Below are 20,382 nucleotides of genomic sequence, written 5' to 3'. Positions count from 1 at the left end.
TGTATCAAGTGCCACCCAGCCTATCTTTTGGGGGAGTCCTGGTATGGTCCTGTAGGAAAAGCACTGGACTGCTAACCACACGGTCAGTGGTTCAAACCCACCTGCCGCTCCTTGAAAAGCCTACAGAGGGTGAGTCAGAACCAATTACATGGCACGTAACAACAACAACATTTTCTTTTTAAAGGATCCCTGCTGTTGCTGTAGGGTAAGTACTAGTACTGGACTCTCCTACAATAATAAAAGAACTGTCCCTCCTTTTACCTAAAAAAATCAACAGGTTTTTTTTTTTCCCTACACATAGTATCTTAAAAATGCAAATGTTGAAAAAGTATTTAATTTAAAAAACCTAAAAAATATATTTAACAACTAATCACATCTTAAATCCTAACAAACAGAGAACAGTAAAGATGAATGAATATGATACTTTTTTTTTTTTAAAGAACAAAATGAAGGATATAAGGCAAGCAATTCTACTTCCACCTATAGCTCTTGTAGAGAATGCAGTGTCTCTTAAACCTGGAATAAATGATGCTACATTGGGACCTGAAGGCCAATTTGTAAATGTTTTACCTCCTAAAATGCAAATAATTTTTATCTAATGCATAATTAGCAAACAAGCAAAAGCTGGATGTTATAAAATAACTGTCTGAAACAATGGAACATTGGATGTTCACATTATGAGATTTTTCTTAATGTGAAAACTAGTGGAAGTACATTCTTTAAAGCACAATATATTGTCATAAATGTGAGAATGGCCATAAAAAGGAAAAGTCTCTATAGCTTATGCAAAGATCGAAATTCAGAAATAATGAATTTTCTGAAGAAAATAAATTAATATGTATTTTCACATCATTTATGCAACTCCATATGCAGAAAATCTAATTTATAAGCTATAACCAAAATGATTCTATCCTTCAATAATTTCAATGCCTTGTGAGTTAGGATTCTTATGAATATTTAACTGAGATAGCATTTAATAAAGAAAGAAAGAAAAGAAATTTAATTCAAGCATTTAAAAGTTTAATACTCTGGACCATTATAAAATTTGCCCTGAAAAACTCATTAGAAATGATCTTTTAAAAAATACTACCTGATTCCGAGAACCACTGTTTATTTCTGATGATTTTTTTATATCCTTCAGACATATAATTTCATTTTCATTTAGACTGCAGAAGTGAAGTGAATTCAGAAGATCTGGAAGTTCCAAAGAAACTGCCGCTAAATCCTAATTTAAAATAACAACACAATAAATGACACTCTAAGATTCTTATAATGTAGACCCTATGCAAATATCACAAGTCAACTGGTTAACCATTTTCCTGATTCATAGTTAATATATTCAACTTATACTTTTAAAGAACAGAAAATATTTATATTTCAATACTAAATAGTCCTGTAGCCCTTCAACATACAGAAACCAAGCAATTAAAAATATTCTAAATTGTACCTCCCACATTTATGACAATTAGACAATTAAGTATGTTTAACAAATGTCAACCTACAGTTCACAGGTTAAATTTTGGAATTTTTCATACAGGATTCTTGCCAATATGCTTCTTCAGTGCTTAAGTTTCAGATTTCTAAAATACAAACCCATGATTCTGCCTTTCCTCTCCATGGTATTGTACTAAGTAAGCCTTGAAATAAAAATTTGATAAAGATGCAAAGGAAAAATAAACTGTTTTCTGTTGCTATTTTTGCCTGCCCTTTTTGTGTAAATAGTTTACACAGCTGAAGTTTTTTAACCCTTGACCCCTTTACAGTACTATCTTTTGCAGAGTAACGTGGTTTTCCGGTAATTCTTAGAGGATTTATTAGAGAAACGCTTTGGAATATATCTCTTTCCAGCCTTATGTTCTCAACAATATGTTCCTTTGGTCCAAACCCTTTCCTTCAAGCAACAGTACAATCGTGCCACAGAGCAGTTTCATTAGTAATCACTAAATTACTCAGTAAAAATTGAATTGTGTCATTTCTTTCTTTACTAGAAGATTCCTTAATGCCACAAAAGGAAGCACAGGCAATGATGAATTCTGCAAGAAGCAGCACAAGGCAGAAGTCTGCCTATCACCCACACACACTCACGCTTCAACCACTCTTTACATAACTGCTAAACTCGCCTTTGCTAATCCTAATCTCAAATATCAGTTCCTTTGTAAATATTTGCCTAAAGCAAACAGGAGAAATGTCTTATATTGGCTAATTATTACCTTTTAAGTTTCACTCTACCTCAATCAAAAATGTGAGATTTCTCCCTGTAGAGGCCGGGCTACAGAAACCATCTAAATTAAAAAATCAAACCTTAACTGCCTTTATTATACACAGAGTGAAGATAAAGTCAACCTGTGGTCTGCAACCTTCTCAGATAAGCGACCTTTGTGGTCTTCTAACATATAGCTGCCCTTGGTTATAAGACTCCAGTGAAAACACAAGAAGAAAAGTGAGAACGTCCAAAACATACTCAGAAATTGACCTCAATTAAACAGGAAAAATACCAGAAGAGTTTAGTGTAAATTTTAGGCTACTATGGCAAGTTTTTCAGTCTCAAAAATCTCCAAATAGTCTCTGATCATTCTCTTCAGTTCAGTAAACTGATCTTACCTGTATATGAGCAGCATCTGCTTCTTCATTAAAACCTAGAAATGTGACCTGAATAAAATAAAAATAAAACTCCATTAATTTGAGGACTCAAGTTTTGTTTTGTTTTTTTCCTGTTTCTTTTTTTTTTTTTAAGCTTTTATTGTGAATTGAGTGATTAGTTTACATAGGAGAACATCAGTTTTACACTCATCATTTCATTGCAATGATTACAATCTCCTCTGTGTATCATCATTCAACAGTATTTGCTTCTATTCTCTCTGTCTGTTGTTGTTGTTTTTTTTTGGGGGGGGGGGATATACACAAAAACACTCAGGAATATATAATCATTTATACAACCAAAGGACACATTCTGCAAGCCTGTACCCTGGCCACCAGCACCTGGCTGCCAGCATACAGCTTTTCCCTTTCCATGAGTCTAGAGGAGGACTCAAGTTGTGTCTCATATTTTTGACAAAGCTAAAAAATAGGGAAAAAGCACAAATGCATAAAAATGTTGACTGTGTTGGACTGGATGAAAAAGGTCTTTCATCAAAGACTAGGCTCCACAATGCGGTTCTTGAAACACCCCCTCATCAACCTCATAAGTACGTTCAATCAATTCTACCTCCAACACATTATTTCAAATAACATTCCTGTTTCTGCCTTCTCTCTGCCACAACTAGCGACCTGCACTATACCTGTCTTCCCCCACGTGATCGCCAATACATGTCCTGTCACTTCCCTGTCTTAAACCTTTCCGTGACTTCCCAGTGCAATGTCCTGACTGACGCCCCCAAGCTTTGGGTCAGCTGGGTCTTCAAGCCTTACCTCGTTTCATCTAACACATGGGCTGCCTTTTGGGGTCTGGAACATGTCTGGTATTTTCTTGCCCTCAGGCCTTCCCAGTATGGCCCTGGCTACCTCAAGCCTTCTTTCTTAGATCCTTACATGGAGTTATGGATTAAACTGTGTTCCCCCAGAAATGTGTGTCAACTTGGCAGGGCCAAGTTCTTAGTTTTATGTAATTAGCCTCCATTTTGTGATCTGATGTCATTACCATGCATGTTGTCTCACCTCCACAATGGTAATGAGGCAGAATCCCATCTACAGGATTCTGTTTATCTTGAGTCACTCTTTTGAAATATGAAAAGGATTAAACAAGTGAGCAGAGCTCAGAGGAACCCCTGGGGTTCCTGTACTGGACACCTCCTTGAACCAAGAGACTCAAGGGAGAAAAGCCCTTTCCCTAGGGCTATGGAAGTGGAACATATCCTTTGGATATGTTCTGGATATGTCCCTGTACTGGAGGCATAGACAGAAAGAGCATTTCCCTAGGACTGATGCTCTGAACTCAGACTTCCAGCCTCCTGAACTGTGAGAGAACAGAGGCGTCTGTTAAAGCCACTCACTTGTGGTACTTCTGTTATAGCAGCACTAAGTAACTAAGACACAAGCCTAGCAGAGAAAATAAATAGGTGAACAAGTTAGCTAGCTACCTTATCCCAAACTCAAACAGACTCAGTTAACAGAGTATCTCAATTTCCAAATAAATATGTACTACTTTAAATAAAAGTATTAAACTGAAAGTTAAGAAAATTGACCATAACCAAAAAATTAACTTAAGAATGTTTCAGAGTAGAAAGTTTTACTGAATATAGTAGTGAACACTTATATAGCTTTTTTCAAAACCAATAAGTTGTTAATAATGCCCATTAACTGAATTAAACATTCTGATTATAAGTTAAGACAAATACGTTAGCTGCTATTTTTAACAGGTACTTCAAATAGATGTATTCAAATGTAGAGATCGTAAGTTTTTCACTAATAAACCATTCAGACCTTCGAAGAGACATGAAAATAGATGGCATGTTCTTAGAAGAGCCTAGAAAGTAACATGTCAAACCTCCGTCACATTGGTGTGTTCATCCTGCTTCAAGCAGCTCTCTGCTGAGACACTGCATAGTTCCTTCTCACTCTGTAGTAGAGACCTTACAGACTGGAGCACACCATCGCTGAAGCTCTGAAAGAAAAGACATCCTTAATGTAGCCCATTCTAAAACATGGCAAAGGGTCCTGGAGATACTCTAGTGCCAGACAGAATGTTACTGCTTCTCTAACAAATACTCATTAGTGTCTTCTGATAATTCACGCAGAACTCAATTCAGCTGAGGAGACAAAAAGCTCTGTGTTCACTTACCACACGCCCAAAACACACACACCAAGTCTAAGCACTCAACTCCCTGTCATGCCAGACTCACTTCATCTGAACAAAGTGGTAAGTATAATCCAAAAACCCAAACCTATTGCCACTGAGTCAGTTCTTTATAGTCTGACATAAATAGAACATGAACCTTCTAACTTACTCCACTTCCACTGATTGGCTGATCTGCTCTTCTATCTGTCCCCATGGAAATCCTGCCCACCGCAAGACCTGTGAAGATTTTTCCATTCCTTCGTCATAATACATCTTTCTGAAAGCTCTTACTGAATTTGCTGTCTGCACATACAGATCACTCCACATATACTGCAATGTATTCGTATTACTATACTCCTGTCTTGTCTGTCTTCCCCACACGTTACACTAAATTACTCAGGTTAGAAACTCTATTTTATTCATTTTATTGCCACAGATTTCAGTTCCTTACACATTGCAGTGGCACAATAAATGTCTGCTAATTTGTGGCATGTAGCGTAGTGGTTACGAATCGGGCTGCGAACCTTAAGGTCAGCGGTTCGAACCACCAGCCCCTCTGCGGGAGAAAGATGAGGCTTTCTACTCCGTAAAGATTTACACCCTCGGAAACCCTGTACAGGGTCGCTATGGATCGGAACCGACTCAACGGCACTTAACAACAACAACAATTTGTGGCACTGTAGGATAAGCACTGAACTGCAAGGTTAGTTTGAACTGAATGGTCAGTGGTTCAAACTCACCAGCCGCTCCTCAGAAACTCTATGCAGGGTTGCTATGAGTCAGAAGAGACTCAACAGCACTTAACAACAATTTTAATAAATTCAGCATTAATGAAAAACTTCCAAGTGCAAGAAAGATATAAATATGAACTAAAAAAGGGGGGTGTGAAATGCTAAGTCTGAATCTGAACTGTCAATAGTGCCTTTTTCACTTAAAGGTCCTACAAGCAATCATCCTCAGGAGTAAGGAGCATACATACTGCACTCAGAATTTGCTTTCTAAATACCATTACCCAATAAAAAGAACTCAAAAACATGTCTGGTTCCAAGACTGAGGCAAAGACAGTCTGCAGTGAGTCTGGAGTGCCTTAGTGTGGCAGAACGCACAGCAGACTCATTGGGTCTTTCACCTGAGAACATGAGGCAAAGGACTTCCTGCTCATCAAATTTAGGACAACGGGGCAACAGAAAGAATGAAAAAGCTAACAGAACACAGCTACAATATTTTTAAAAAATCTAAAGTCTAATAAAAAGGGGCTAAGAGCATCAAACTCTACTTAAGGATGCAGCTAAGAAAGAAGGAATGACCATTAGAAAAGCCCTTTGTAACCCCAATGTAATCACTGATTTTGGACAAGATCTAAGTATCCTAAAACCACTGGGTTAAAAGCTGTTTAAGAACAGGATACTTACATGGTCTCAAAGTATCACTCTTCACATTACTTAATAATTGAATTAATTCCAAAAGGATTATGTGTCTTTATATTGGCGATGTCTGGTAGTTCCAACTTTAACCAACTGCTCAAGAGTGGCATCAGCACTCTTGATGTGACAGACTGAGATATTCTTACCAAAGCTAATTACAGGAGAAACAGATGAGCCCAGAATATGAGGCTGTCATATAGCACAGCTGGCTTGGACTCTTTCAAAACTTGTCATGAGAGAAGGCTCAGGCATTGGGAATGGTCTAGATTGGGAAAGATCAAAGAAATAACAATAGCCAAAAGCAGTGTGTAAACCTTGACTGACTCTTACAGCAAGGGAAAACTGACAAGGGCACTTGAGATAATTAGGGGACTCTTTGTGCATGCTCTGGGAGCGTAGTACTTACAAATCGGGCTGCTAACCTCAAGGTCGGCAATTTGAAACTACCAAGCTGTTCCACGGGAGAAAGATGACATTTTCTGCTCCCATAAAGATTTGCAGCCTTGGAAACCCTGTACAGGATCGCTATGAGTTGGAACCGACTCCACAGTACTTAACAACAACAACTGAATTAATGGGAGTCCCTGAATAAGGCAAATACTTTAGCATTCAGTTGCTAACCAAAAGGTTGAAGGTTTGAGTCCACCCAGAAGCACCTTGAAAGAAAAGCCTAGCAATCTACTTCTGAAAAATCAGCACTGAAAGTCCTACGGAGCACAGTTCAATACACCTGGGAACACCGTTAAGACAGAATCGACTCAACAGCAGCTGATACCAATTCTCACATGGGCGATGACGATGGAGTGAGTATGGCAAGATGCTAATTCAGGTAGAGCTGGGAAAAGAATAGATCAGGTGTTCATTTGTACTGTTTTGGCTTTCCCAATTTTTTGTGGGTTTGAATATATTTCAATTTTTCATTTCAACTATTTCATTAATGAGTAAAGGTTTTTCGTCTAAGATACAAACATGAAATCAGAGAAGAAAAAAAAAACATGAAAAGTGAAACATGACTTTGAACTATAGATAAGCTTAGGATACTGTTGGAACAGGGGGCATTTCTCCTACCCAAATGCTGATTCCTAAATACTATTCAGAGCTCTTTGAAGAAGTATCTAATGCCAGGTCAGGGGAAGAGAACGTAGAAGATGAAACCAGGGCATTCTGTTATACCAGAAAGCTCTCAAGGAATTAGAAACTTGGGCAAAAGGACTCAGAGATGAGCTTGGAGGAGCCAGCAGATACCGTATGGTTCAATTTGGACAACTTAAAATGAATGAATGGATGATGGCAAATAAATAAAATTTTGACAGCAAAACATTGAGCTCAGAGCAACAGTCAAAAATAATTGAATCAATAAACGAATAAAGGGAAGGATCTGGGTAGAAAAGCAATAAACTCACTTACCAAGTAAGTTTGAATCTGAAAATTGGTAAATAAAGGGCATTTATCTTGCTTTTCTTAGTGGTGCAGTAGTTACATGCTCGGCTGCACACCAAAAGGTCAACAGTTCGAACCCACCAGCAGCTCTGTAGCAGAAAGATGTGACAATCTGCTACGCAAAGATTTACAGCCTTGGAATCCCTGTTGTTAAGTGCCATAGAGTTGGTAGTTGGTACCGACTCACAGCAACTGTATGCACAACAGAAACACTGCCCGGTCCTGGGCCAACCTCATGATTGGTCCCACGCTTGAGCCCACTGATGCTGCCACTTTGTCGATCCATCTTGCTGGGGGTCTTCCTTTTTTTCTCTGACCCTCCACCTTACCAAACATGATATCCTTCTCCAGTGACTGGTCCCTCTGACAATATGTCTGAAGTATGAGAGACGAAGTTTGGCCATCCTGGCCTCCAAGGAGCACTCTGGCTGCACTTTTTCCAAAGCAGATGCTTGTTCTTTTGGCAGCCCATGGTGCTTTCAATATTCTCCCCCAACACCATAACTCAAAAGCATCAATTTGGTCCTACAGGGTCACTTTTGAGTCAGAATCAACTCAGTGGCACTAAGTTTGGGTTTGATATCCTGTTTTTTTCCAAGATACCATAGAACATCCAAAGTTAATGAAGGAAAGCTCTTCGTAAGAATGGCATTGAATGAACAGAAAAGGACTGATAGAATTAGGAAAACATCATTTTGCAACACCCACAAAATAACAGATTCAGGCAAAGGTCATCAAGGGATGCAAAAAAATTAGGTAAAATGTTGTTGAGAAAAACACGATTAATTACATATGGTCAAACAATCATGTCACAGGGGACTTACTAATTAAAAAGAACAAAATGCACTTTTACAATGGAGAGACAGAGCTCAGGCAGGGTTACCACATTAATTAATTGATCAATCTAGGATCACTGACAGCAGGAAAACCTGGAATTCTATCCTCATATCAGTCTATATTCGTGCCCCAAATGTTTAACCTGAATTCAATTAAGCCTTCATACCTAACTTTCAACTTATATATGAAATACAGAAAAGCGAAACACAAGTTAAATTGCACCATGAAACAAGAGACAAATTCAGAATGTTGGACATTCTACAAGAAACTAAGGCCAATTAGATTCAAGAAGTCAGTCTTGAATTAAAAAAAAAAAAAAAAAAGAGGGGAGAGGCCTAAATTGGATCCATAAATAAGGGATTTTATGGTGGTAGTCAAGGGTGTCCATAAAAGACATGTTAGGGATAATAAAGGAAATTTGGGTGTGGGTGGCTGGCTATTCGATGTTAGGGCATTATAGCTACTTTTCTTGGCTATGACAATGGTATTGCTATGTGCCAGGATGTTGTATCCTTAAAGAACCATGCTGAAGAGTTGAGGACTGAAGAGATGTTATGACGTTATACCTTCCTAACGGTTCTGCCAAAAAACGCATACACACAGAGCAGATAATTCAAAATACTAGCAACTGTTGAATATAGGTAGTAGCTACATACGCAGATTTACATGTGAATGCACTGTTGTTTTAACTTTCCAAATATATTTGAAAATTTTCATAATAACATGTTAGAAAAAAATGAAGAGTAGAAACTGTGGTTACTTTTGATTTTCGTAACACTTAGTTTCCCATAAATAATCACTTTATCGCTATCTTTCTTGCAAAGTAAAATGAAAGCTTTCAAGAATCCCCAAACAGCTTTCCCTATTAGCCAGAGCACGGTGGTAGTGGTGGTGGTTGTGTGGTGTCAATTCCAACTAACAGTGACCCTGTATTAGGGTGTCCGAGGCTGTGAATCTTTACCGGCTGTAAATCTCTCTCAGGAGAACAGCTGATAGATTGGTTAGCAGCCCGACTGGTACCCCAATACGACAGCAGGGCTCCTTCAATAAAGCACTGAAGGTCGTGTATGTGTGTATTTGTGACATACACACATTTAAGCTGTAATATTTGGATTCACATGCTTTTATCTAATAGGGCTTCTGAGAATTCAGGTAAATTCTTAACTGAATACCGAAAATAAACAATATACTACTCTGAGTAGTATGAAATTTCACTGCTGCATAACTGCTTTATATAAGACAGTAGTTGGTAACTTCAAGTAAAATAGGTAGGTAATACGATGCTTGCAAAACAGTCACCACCTCACTATTATTTTTGTATTTTTTTGTATTATTTTGTATGGGTGTGTGTATGTTATGTAATGGTAAATAAAAAAGTATTGTTACTAGGGTTCCACTTCATACATACATGAGTTTACTCCAAACAAAGTATGTAAACATGTCTCTGCAATCAGTGGATGGCTACAGACAAACTCTCTTAGTTATACACTAGTCTGAGTCTTGTAAAGGTGCTTTCAAAAACAATCCAGTCAAAAAATGGTTTCCAAGGGAATTTGCCGGGCCCATTAGATTCAAGACAAAGAGGTCTGCTCAGAAGATATGGCAGCTGTATTTTTTAACTTTTTATTGTGAATTGAGTGAAGGTTTACAGATAAGATGATCAGTTTTACATTCAACGAATCATAAACTGTTTCATCTCAATGATTCCAATACCCTCCATGTAACAACAGTCCCACTTCCTCCCTGCTGCTACCCAGGTACAAATATCCTCTTTCAAACTCTTACCTTTTTGTAGGCAATATAAATATCTATCCCATACCCTGTATCTCTGCCCATGTATCTACCCACAGAGCACTGTTGTTCCAAAGTTGGGTATATATCACTAGTGACCTCTATCCCCTTTAGCCCTTGCACACCTGAGTCTTCACCTATCTTTATCATTCTGTCATCCCTCTTTATATACTACCCTCCACCTTCTTGTATTTTGCTTTCCCCATCATCTGAGTTAATACGTGTCTACCTTCTAGGCAGTAAATTACTCTCCCTTCCCTCCTACCCCTAGTAATCATCCTTTATGCGACTCTGACAGTCCAGAAAGCTGGAGCTCCCCTGGGAGTGTTATGTGGATGAGAGACAGCCACACCTCCAGTCACCAGGGTAATGTGGGGTACAAGAAGAAAAGAAAAAAAAATTACCCCTCTCTTCCCCTAGTAAGCCTCTGCACCCTCTCTTGCCTTCAAAGTTGCCGTGGAAGTTCAAGATGATCACACCATGGCTGGCCTGGAAGCTAGCACAGATCAGCAGTTTCCTTTCTATCTTGTTTGGGGCTTCTCCTAGTAAGGGCTAACCCAGGGCTGATCAGGGCAGGCTCTGCAGATCTGGAGCTGGGCCCGCCCTAGCAGGGTCAATATGATAGCTTCTCCTTCCTTTAATGGGACCCACAACTGCAGCACTCACCATGCAGCTAAGACCACCATAACAATGGGAGCTTACATGGGGGTGTACGTGGGTGGGGGCTGGCCTTGCCTCTGGGCACCAGGGGAGTGTGGGGAACAAGAAAAGAATCATATCTTTGTCTCTGGGAGCCACAGCTATATTTCTGTAGTACCGTTAAGTTTTGTCTCTGAAGCTGCTCACAAAACTTCAAGATGGCTGTGCTCAACTGGTCACTGGCTTGTATCACCAATATCTCCTGTTTTTGCCATGTTTGTTCCACTCTCTCTCCTAGTAAGCATTCCATCAGCTTTCTATCCTTTCATATGAAGTTCAGAGTTCCAAAACTATTGGCTGCATTGGTTTCATTTGGTTATCCATACCTTTGTTATAGAGGGACCATACAGCCTCTCTGCCTGTCTGCCATGTTGATGCCTCCCCAGCAACTGTTTTTTGGGATTTCAAAGAGTCATCTCAATAGATTTTTCTCAAAGGACACAAGACAACCACAGGGGCTAACAAGAAAACTGGAAACTGCATTTGGTGAAAAGATCAGGAGAGTTGCGCCACGGAATTTTTTTCCATTACAACAATGTACCTGCTCCTTGATGTCCTATGAGAATTCCACTGGATAACTTTACCCTTCAATCCCCCAGCCCTGATCTTGTCCCTTCAGGCTTATTTTTATTCCCTAAACTCAAAGAACATTTCAAAAGACCACATTTTGAGTCCCTCATGTATGTAAAAACTGCCATTTTGACAAGGTGTATATTGAAGAGTTCAGCATTCTGATGAAGGGTTAAAAGATGAAAGCACAGCCTTCGTAGGACCGAATTGGAAGTTATTTCGAGAAAACAGTAGTCTCACATACTGGTCTTTTTTTTATTTCTATGATTCAGTGGCAGTATTTTTTACTTACCCTCATATATTGTTTTTGGTATTGTTCGGTGCCATCCAGTTGGCTCCGACTCATAGTGACCCAATGCATAACAGAATGGAACACTGCCTAGTCCTATGCCATACTCAGAATTGTTACGGTTGAACCCATTGCTGCAGCCACTATGTCAATCCATTTCATCAGGAGGTCGCTTCTTCTTTTTTACCTACCTTCTACCTTCACCACACATGATGTCCTTTTCCAGTGACTGATCCCTCCCCAATAACACGTGCAAAGTAAACAAGACCAAGTCTCACCAACTCGGCTTCTAAAGGAGCATTCTGGCTGTACTTCCATGACAAATTTATTTGTTCTTATTGCAGTCCATAGTATTTCAGTATTCTTCAATAACACCATAATTCAAACATATCACTTCTTCTCCAGTTTTCATTATTCACTGCTCAGCTTTAACATGCAAATGAGGTGACTGAAAATACCAAGGCTTGGGCCAGGCACACCTTAGTCCTCAGAGTATAATCTTTGCTCTTCAACAATTTAAAGAGGTCTTCTCAAGCAGGTTTACCCAATGCAATCAACATTTGACTGCTGCTTCCAGTGGCACTGATTGTGAATTCAAGTAAAATGTAATCCTTGACAATTCCAAACTTTTCTGCATTCATCATATTGTTTATTGGTCCAGTTGTGAGAATTTCTGTTTTCTTTCCATTGAAGTGCAATCTATACTGAAGGCTGTATTCTTTGATCCTCATCAGCAAGCACTATAAGCTCTCTTAACTTCCAGCAAAATGGTATCATCGGCATATCACAGATTGTTAATGAGCCTTACTCCAATCATGATACCCTGTTCTTTTTTAGAGTCCAGCTTCTCGGATTATTTGCTTAGCACACAGATTTTATAAGTATGTTAAAAGGATCCAACCCTGACACACATCTTGTTCTGCGGGTACCACACAGTATCCCCTTTTTCTATTCAAATGGCTGTCTCTTGGTTCCAAATGAGCACAAGTCAGTGTTTTGGAATTCCCATTCTTGGGCATGTTATCCATCATTTGTGATGATTCACACAATCAAATGCCTTTGCATAGTCAATAAAACACAAATAAACATATTTTGTATATTGCTGTTGTTTTGTTAAGTGCTGTTGAGTTGATTGCGACCCATAGCGACCCTGTATAGAGTTTCCAAGGAGCAGCTGGTGAGCTTGAACCACTGACCTTGCAGTTCAAATGGCTTTGCAGTCTGATGCATTAAACCCACAATGCCACTCCAGGAGTCCTTTGTATATTACTCAGTGATAATTATTCATTTAAAACATTTGGTTGAACTTAATTATAAATTTAAAGCTACAAATTGTTAACCTGAAAAAAAGTGTAATAAATACACTAGTTTCTGAAAAAAAGTGTAATAAATACACTAGTTTCTGAAAAGTAGAAACACAGAAAAAACAGCATAACTGTACTTTTCTCAGACTAAAATGTAGGCCTATTGAAGGTACTTAATCTGCAAACAAAGAGTACGTGTTATTACTTGAACATACTGTTTAAAAATAACTTTACATTGTCCCAGTTTGCAGACATCCTGTAAGCCAAGAGTCAGTGGTCCAATCCATAATGGTTTTTAGCTCTCTGAAGAAATGAGTGACTAGATGAAAAGCAGCCTCAAAATGAATTAAAAAAAAAAAAAAAAAAAATGAATGGCAAAGGAGACAGGAGTTATCATCACAAGAGAGGGAAGGCAAGAAAAATGCTGCAGCAAAATAAATCAGAGCCCCATCTGGCATGTAAGAATTGGTCAGCACAGCCAGATGATGCAAATGATGAACTCTAGAAAAGAGACTCAGAAAGACTGCCAAGCATATTTCAGTATCCATTCTCCTTCCTTTTAAGGTAGGAGTGGGGGGCCCTTTTTCTGCCAAAATCTATATCATTATTTGCGGGCCTAGACAATAATCAACTTAAAAATTAGCTTGCTATGTTTGGTCAAACATGTAATTAACTCACCCCTAAATATCAGTGGTTCAAACTCAGCAGCCACTCCTTGGAAACCCTATACAGTGTCCCTATGAATTAGAAATGACTCGACGGCATTTTACGAGATGGCGGGATCTGTGGTGGCCTTGGCAGGCCAGACCAAATGGTTTTGTGAGCCTTATATGGCCCGTAGGTCAGATATTCTCCACCCCTGCTTTAAGTAATGCCCTTAAAGTTGCAGTTTGACATAGGGCTGATGCACTTCTCTTGTGCGAGATTAAGTGTTATGTCTAATTTCAGGCAATGGAATGTGAGCAGAAATTATATGGACAAAACTTCACCTGCCACAGAGAGACAAAGCAGCGAAGGGCTCTAGGCCCACAGACAGAAAAGTAAAATGTGCCCTCTGAACATTGAAATGAATATATATTTTTTGTTTTGTATGTGTACATCAAATGTATTTGCTTTGTTCATTGTGAAAACTAAGGTGTAAAAGGGAAGCCACACGGTGGAAGCAGGGTAGCAGTTGTTGTAGGGAGGGGAGTATAAACAACGAAATAAAACAAAATGTATGATTGGTTGAAATCAGAAAAAAAAGAGGACACGGACTGTGTGGCTGATTGCCTCCAGGAACAACTGTCTTCTCTGTCATGAGACCAGAAGAGCTGGAATGGTGCTCAGCTACTAGTACTGAACATGGTGATCACAAATTCCACAGCAGGGAAATGCAGAGCAGAATTCCAAGTTCTTGTGGACTCTAGACTTTCTGGAGCCATGGAGGCTAGATGAACCCCTGAAACTGCTGCACTGAGAGATCATCTTTTAACCATAAACAAAAATATCCCTGAAGTCTTCATATAAGCAAACAATAGTTTAAACTTACCTAAAAAAGAGTATCTGCCTTGAGCATTTTGCTCTTTTAAGATCTATATATGGGATCAAACCAACAACAGTAATTCAAAAGATGAGGTAGGATACTGAGGGGGTGATGAGTTCATGTGAATGGAGGAGGAACAAGTCAGAAAAGGAGCAGCTGACTGGATCAACAACTCAGAGAAGGTCATCAGGGTCAATGAGTCGTACATTAGAAACTGTGGAGTAGGTATATGTTCTGCTGTGTATATTCTCAACAACAAAAATCAATTTCAGAGTAACAATAGCACAGCAATGTTAGCCAACAATGATGTATTATTATTCTATATTTGTTTGTTGTTATTGCAAGCGCCATCAAGTCGGTTCAGACCCATAAGATTTCTAAGGAGTGGCTGTTGAGTTTGAACCACCGACCTTGTAAGATACTGTTAAACAGAGAAACTGTGCAGTGGGGAGGAGGTATATTGGAGCCCTCTATACTATCTGCCCAATTTATTTGTAAACCCAACACAGTTCCAAAAAACAAAGTCTATTTAAAAAGAAAAAAACAAAACAAAACAAAACTGGACCCTGTATTTCCTTTTTCCCACTCCCAGCATCTAGAACAAGACCTGCATTCTCTCATGCTCAGCTGCACAGAGACAACAGAAGATGGTACAGCAACAAGAGGAAAGCAGCCTGGGCCCCGGTAATAGTCTGTGAAACAGAGCTGCCCCACCAACATGGACTACTCTGTTCTAGACCATGACATCAGAGAATAATGAAACTTCTATATTGCTTGAGCCCCTGCATGCAGCTCCACTTGCATCATAACAAATGTAAGCATGTGGCTAGAACTTTAACTAAAATATTACTATGCTGTGGTGCTGCAGGATAATGTACTGAACCACAAGATCAGTTTGAGTTGCACGGTTGGTAGTTCAAATCCACCAGGTGCTCCTTAGAAACCCTATACAGAGTTGCTATGAGTCGGAACCAACTCGATGGCACTTAACAACAATGTAATACTATAAAGATTGATTTAGGAAAATAGAGACGTGGAGACAGCAAATAGACATTTTAGATACTTGTCAACCAAAGAAAGGACAAAAAATATGAATAGTAGCTCATAATAAAATGAGAGTCAAATACAGCTCAAAAACAGACTTTTTTAAGTTCTTTTGCTGCTGTTTCAGGTTAAAAATATATATACATCTGAAGGTAAATGAGGAGAAGCCTGGGGAAAGTGAATGGCAAAGATGATGGATTCTAGAGAGGAGAGTGAGCGCAGAAACAATAAAGACACATTCTGGCCAAGTAATAAGTGTCCAGTGCTTAGTGTCAGGTGGAGGTTCCTGGTCCAGATCACTTGGTTTCTGCCTTCGAGGAGCTTGCATTCTAGTAGAGGAACTGGACACAGTGCTGACTACAGTCAGACAAGTGCTGTCATATGGGGACAGGCTGACTGACTCTGCTTGGATGATAACAGGAGTCCAGACTCAGCACCTGATTAGTACAGAACAAGATGAGACTTCCAGATAAAAGGCAAAGATGTCAAGACATGGAAGGGCAACCAAACTGTCTTAAGAGGGGTGAGATACATTTCTTCAGACTAGAAAATAAACATTTAATTTGTTCCCTACTGGTTATTCAACACCTAGCATAGTGCCTGGAGTCCTGGGGTGGCACTGGAGGATAAGCATTGGACTGCTAACTGCAAGGCCAGTGGTTTATACCTACCATCGGCTCCTCAGAAACCTAATACAGGGTCACTACTGAGTCAGAACCGACTTGACAGTATTAACAACAACAACAGCATGATGCTTGGTCTACGATCAACAGGAAAATTTATATTTGCTATGTCAATGACCAAATGGTAACATTTAGGGTAAAACTGACAGTATATGAGAAAGTCTACAATCACATCTGATAGCAATATTGCTCAAAAGGAAATGATGGAAACTATCCATTGAGAGGAAATGGGGAAATGTGATCTTAGAAAACAAGGTTATCTATGATTTCATGTTGTTTTTTTTTCCAGACATACCAACCTTATGGTAGTTTAATAATGCTGCTGATGTAAATACCAAGATTCACTTTCAAACAAGGACATTATGGTTAGTTAACAGGACTGCAGACAGAATGGTCAACTTTCCCAGTAAAAGTATCACTGAAAAAGTAATCTAAAACAGTGGCCTCACTTTTCTGACAGATGCTCTAGTCTTCATGTGACTCTTCCTGAAAGTCTGGAATGTCGCCATGACTCTACTGCAGTTGTTTACACCAAGTGAAGAGTCAATCCACGAAACACCTGGGGGAGAGATGAGCACAGATTCAAAGGAGACAATGTATTGATCTTACTGACTCAGGGAAATACCATGTCCTAAAATTACTGCTTTATATTTAGTCATTTAAAAAAAGTCCCAAAAATGTATTTAGCAATTCAACATAAATATCTGAAAAAGTATGTGAATATTGGTAGCTTACTGAGATTCCAGGTTATTATATTTTTTGTTATAGTAGGCTAGAGTAGTTTACTGTATCTGTGAGTTAATCTCACTATCTTTTACCTTCAATATGAAATATCTGAAAAACCTTTAAAAATCTTAGAGAATATCATAAAAAATTTTTTTAAATTACAGTAATAAAGAATGCTCTAGATAGTCTTCTTAGGGAAGACAGATTTGATAACATATAGGTGAGACTATGAAAACAGTACATAGCTAATTAGATAAGATGAACAAACCAATTCCTTACACAAGAAACCTAACAACATATCAGCGACTATACTTTATAGAATACCCAAAGTAAATAACAAAAACCCACTGCCTGAGTCAATTTCAACTCAGAGTGACCCAATGTAGGGTTTCCAAGACAGTGAATCTTTACGCGAGCAGACCACCTTATCTTTCTCTCATGGAGTGGCTGGTGGGTTTGAACTGCCAACCTGCTGATAGCAGCCCAAGGCCTAACCCACAGTGTCACTTAAAACACACAAATATACAAGTGCACACAAGTATACGTATCTCAGGAGAAATTCTAAATTAGGTCTTAACTGTTTCACAATGCTTCACGAGAGCTTAAATCAGCCTAGGACATTAAGGACTCATATTCTTATTTGTTGTTGTTGTTGTTATGTGCCGTGGAGTCAGTTCTGACTCATAGTGACCCTGTACAGGGTGTCCGAGGCTGGAAATCTTTACGGGAGCAGAAAGCTGCACTGACCACAAGGTCGGTTTGAAGCACTAGCTTGGTGGTTCAAACTCACCCGCTGCTGCTCGGAAACCCTATACAGGATTGCTGAATTGGAACCGACTCAGTGGCAATAACAACAATTCACTGTAACTAACAAGTGAACATGGAGTGAAGGTGGCATGACTGCTTGGCTCACAGATGAGGATGCCAACGTTCACCACCACAGGGCTGCTGTAAGGATGCAGTCAAACAGGATATGTAAAAATTATAACTGACGGAGTAGAAACAAAAATGTTACCTCTTCCTTAGGTACAGACCTGCTGTTTGACTGACAAAAACAAAAAAATGCCACCAGTACTGGTTACAAAAAACTCCTGGTGTGGCTGTAGGATCAGCACTTGACTAAGAACCACAAGGCTGGCGGTTCAAAACTAACCAGCTGCTCCTTGGAAACCCTATACAGGGTCGTCTGTACCAACTCGATGGCACTTAACAACATTGGGGTTATAATATTGTTTTGACTTCCCAATGGTAATCGATCCTATAGAAAAACTTCAATATGACCTAGTCGATTACTTATTAAGGCATTTGCTTCGTTAGTTTCTGCCCTTTTACTTTTGAACCTGGAATCAACCTGAGTCTTGTATTTACAATATGCATTTTGTTCTTATCTCTATAGAATTTCTCAACCTCAAGGAGTCAGCTAAGCCTGTGTTGTGGGAGGACTGTCCTGTGCATTGCAGAGTATGTAACAGTATGCTTGGCCTCTAATTACTAGATGCCAGTAGCCTCCCAGTCAGTTGTAAAAACCAAAAATGTCTCTAAACCTTGCCAAATATCGCTGGAGGGTTTGGGGTAGGGGGAAAATTGCCCAATTGAGAACTACTGTTCTATTTTAGAACTTAAGACAATAATTTTTGTTGTTAGTTGCCATCAACTCATAGCAACCCACTGTGCAACCGGATGGGACTCTTGTGCTCCATGTTTTAAGTTTTTCCACTGGCTCATTTTCCTGAAGTAGATTATCAGGCCTTCCTTCCTACTCTAAATCTGGAAGCTTCGCTGAAACCTGATCAGCATACAGATTGAAAAAAATATGGTGCAAGGATACAACCCTGCCTGACACACACCTTTCCCTGTATTTCAGTATCCCTTTGTTCTGTCTGAATGACTGACTCTTGCACAATGTACAGTTTCCTCAAGAGCACAATTAAGTGTTCTAAAATGCCCATTCTTTGCAATGTTATCCATAGCTTGTTATAATACACACTGTTGAATGCCTTTGCATAGCCAATTAAGCACAAGTAAACATCTTTCTGGTATTCACTGCTTTCAGCTATGATCCATCTTACATCAGCAATGATATCCGTCATACCACATCCTCTTCTGAATTAGGTTTGAGTTCCTAGCAGCTCCCTGTCTATGTACTGCTCTATGGTCTATTTTTAAATTATATTCAGCAGGATTATACTTATATGTGTCATTAATGGTATTATTCAGGTGGATCACCTTTCTTTGGAATGGGCACAAATACGGATCTCTTCCAATCAGTAGGCCAGGTACTGCCGTCCACATTTATTGACATCAGTTTGCTGAAACATTTCAATTTGTATTCTGCCAATTCCTGAAGCCGTGTTTTTCCCTAATGCCTTCAATGCAGCTTGGATTTTCTTCCATCTGTACCATCTGTTCTTGATCATATGCAACCTCCTGAAATGGCTGAATATTGACCAATTCTTTTTGGTACAGTGACTGTTGAGTATTCCTTCCATCTTCTTTTGATGCTTCCTTCATCATTCAATTGACTCTTGGTGTGGCACTTTAGGATCAGCACTTGACTGTGAATCACAAGGTCGGCAGTTCAAACCCACCAGTTGCTCCTTGGAAACCCTACACAAGGTCACTATGAGTCGAAACCAACTCAAAGGCACTTAACAACATCATCATTCAATATTTTTCCCATTTGTTGTTGTGTTGTTATAAAGTGCTGTCAAGTTGGTTCTGACTCACAGCGACCCTGCATTTGGTTTCCAAGCAGTGGCTGGTCAATTTGAACCACCAACCTTGTGGTTAGCAGTCCAGTGCTTAACCTATAATGACACTACAGAACTCCTATAGAATCCTTCACTATTGCAACCAGAGGCTCGAATTTTTTCTAGGGTTCTATCACCTTGAGAAACTCTGAGTGTTGTTCTTCTCTTTTGGTTGTCCAACCCAGGCTTTTACACATTTCATGATAATATTTTACTTTTGTCTTCTTGAGCTATCCTTAGATTCTTAAGTTTCTGTTCAGCTCTTTTGCTTCCTCATTTCTTCTTGTTGCTTTAGCTTCTCTATGCTCAGACCAAGTTTCAGAGTCTCCTCTGGCATTCATTTTTGGCCTTTTTTCTTTCCTATCTTTTTAATGAACTTTTTGCTTTCTTTCTGTCTGATATTCTTGGTGTCATCCTATATAACTCTTCTGATCTTGGGTCAGTAGTGTTCAACACATCAAATCTATTCTGGAGATGGTCTCTAAATTCAAGTGGGATATACTCACAGTCATATTTTGGTTCTCAT

At 39.1% G+C, this 20,382-nt stretch overlaps 1 protein-coding gene across 1 annotated transcript in view; it reads right to left on the bottom strand.

The window, feature by feature from the left end:
- The window catches only part of AKAP11 (A kinase (PRKA) anchor protein 11), a 64,093-nt gene that overhangs the window by 25,546 nt on the left and 18,165 nt on the right, over positions 1–20,382 (bottom strand). The window contains exons 2-4 of the mRNA XM_006837678.1: positions 4,484–4,600; positions 2,602–2,649; positions 1,091–1,225 (exon numbers count right to left, since the gene is read on the bottom strand). Of these exons, the coding sequence (XP_006837741.1) occupies positions 1,091–1,225; positions 2,602–2,649; positions 4,484–4,600 (300 nt within the window). The remainder of the gene's footprint in view (positions 1–1,090; positions 1,226–2,601; positions 2,650–4,483; positions 4,601–20,382) is intronic.

This window comes from Chrysochloris asiatica, unplaced genomic scaffold (assembly GCF_000296735.1).
Source record: "Chrysochloris asiatica unplaced genomic scaffold, ChrAsi1.0 scaffold00022, whole genome shotgun sequence".
In the NCBI taxonomy this organism is placed as follows: domain Eukaryota; kingdom Metazoa; phylum Chordata; class Mammalia; order Afrosoricida; family Chrysochloridae; genus Chrysochloris; species Chrysochloris asiatica.
This window is presented reverse-complemented; position numbering and strand designations above follow the sequence as displayed.